This window comes from Rhagoletis zephyria, unplaced genomic scaffold, assembly GCF_001687245.7.
Source record: "Rhagoletis zephyria isolate East Lansing unplaced genomic scaffold, Rhagoletis_zephyria_1.1 Rzeph_scaffold_52576, whole genome shotgun sequence".
NCBI classification, from domain to species: Eukaryota; Metazoa; Arthropoda; class Insecta; order Diptera; family Tephritidae; genus Rhagoletis; species Rhagoletis zephyria.
This window is the reverse complement of record NW_016209629.1, coordinates 1-1,946: the sequence shown is the minus strand read 5'-3', so window position 1 is coordinate 1,946 and position 1,946 is coordinate 1. Positions and strand designations below refer to the sequence as shown.

At 34.9% G+C, this 1,946-nt stretch overlaps 1 protein-coding gene across 1 annotated transcript; it reads right to left on the bottom strand.

Annotated features, from left to right (window-relative positions):
- Positions 1-690: 690 nt before the first annotated feature.
- On the bottom strand, positions 691-1,902 carry LOC108355971 (uncharacterized). Its single transcript, XM_017607100.1, has 2 exons — positions 1,003-1,902; positions 691-841 (listed from the first exon to the last, which is right to left on the bottom strand). Exons 1-2 carry the CDS (start codon positions 1,419-1,421, stop codon positions 691-693), a joined length of 570 nt encoding a protein of 189 aa, XP_017462589.1. The 5' UTR covers positions 1,422-1,902.
- Between the last annotated feature and the right edge of the window lie 44 nt (positions 1,903-1,946).

The window sequence follows — 1,946 nt, the reverse complement described above, 5'->3', positions numbered from 1 at the left end:
TTGATCTTATTGTGCTAATGATTTTATTAATAAATGAAATGAAATGAAAGCTTTTTATAAACATATCCCTTTATTTAAAGATATTTCATTAAAAACTCATACATAGATTGCTTAACATCTAGAAATTAAACGAAATGCCAATTTTCGGCGGACTCATCTACAGTCGCGAAAATATAAATAGGGAATAGACATTTTAGCATACAAATTCACGATAATACACAAAATTTAAACATAGAAAGTTAATTATTACATCTTCTTGCGTGCTTTCAATTACATGCGGTTATTGGCAAATTGGAAAAATTCCGCTTCATCGCCGCCATTCTCATTGATGAACTTTTCTGAAAAAAATTTAATACACTTTTAATTGAATTTTAAACTAAGAAAGGATAAGGAGAACTCATCATTTGAAGACTCAAATGCTCCACCGATTAGTGCAGCGCGTCCTGGATTGGATTTTTTATTACCGCGTCGGTTTTATTTAATTTTTTCTTTTAATAATATATTTTTAAAAAACGTAAACACGTCACTTACGATTGAAAAAATGTTATATTTACTACTTCATGTCGTTGGCATTTGCATTTCATTTATAAGTTTAAGTTATTTATAAACATTCGCTCTCAAAACTTATTAAAGGTTTATTTGAAAAAACTTTTAATAAGTTTAATATTAAAAATGCTTATTATAGCAAATTTACTTTAAGTTATTTTTAAAAACATTTACTGAAATGCTTGTTGGGATGTGTCCCATTCTCACACCACTAATGGGATTAACGATTGACTGTACTATACTGCCAGTACCATCAATAGAAATATTACACGAATCGCGACATAATTTATTAAACCTTTTGTATNTTACTTTAAGTTATTTTTAAAAACATTTACTGAAATGCTTGTTGGGATGTGTCCCATTCTCACACCACTAATGGGATTAACGATTGACTGTACTATACTGCCAGTACCATCAATAGAAATATTACACGAATCGCGACATAATTTATTAAACCTTTTGTAGCAATGTAACTGCTCGGGTGTGCTATACGCTACAAAAAACGGTTCACGTTGCACATCATGAATAAATTTCGGGTATTCAGGATCATGACGCATTCTCTCGATAGTTAGTACCACGTCTTGATTATCCTCGGGCTTTACACCATATTTCTGTTGCAAGTAATCGCTTTTGCACTGCCGTATAACGCTCAATTTGGGAAGATGTGCTGGTAGACGAGTACATGTCGATGCGTAGGAAGCAGCTTCACGTTTGCGGTAATTCCCAGCACCTTCATTGAAGGCTGCTTCTCCAATTTTCAAACGTTTCAAATGTCGCGTAGGCCTTCGTACGTCTTCGTGTTCTGCTAATTTTAAAAAAGTATCATGGGTTCGTACGCGAAGAGTACATGGAAATTTTTCAGGCTTCTTGTCCATATAAGCTCTGAATATGTTTCCGCAACTTTTGCTTTTACAATTTCCCAATACCGTCAAATGGTGAATGCTACTTTCTTGCTCGTACAATTTAGCATTTTTGAATACAAAAGCACAAGGGATCTGTGTGAGAGCAAAAAATGCCTCTGCTAGTGTATCTGTCCAACCACCTCGGCGAAGAATTGAATAATTTCTATTTCCGTACTGCACTCGCTCAGCTTCACGAAGTTCATTCCATAAATTTTCCGATACTTGCAAGTGATAAGTCTCCAATCCATCAGCTTCCCAATCGCTCAATTCTTCAACAGTATTTGTTATAGCGCTATTACTTCGCGAGTCGTTGAATGAAGCAAACGCAACATCGCCACTCAACGATACCTCGAGCGATATGTTTTCCAAGTCTCTAGCTATAGATAATATTTTTCAAGAATGATAGAATACAAGATTGCGCCGATCAGAGAGGATTTTTGAGAATAACTTTTGTGTGACGTCACACTGGTGCAATTGCGAGAGAGAAATGCCAAAACG

Bases quoted from the DNA above. Each gene is read 5' to 3' on its own strand.
- LOC108355971 (XM_017607100.1), bottom strand. From the start codon at position 1,421: ATGGACAAGAAGCCTGAAAAATTTCCATGTACTCTTCGCGTACGAACC.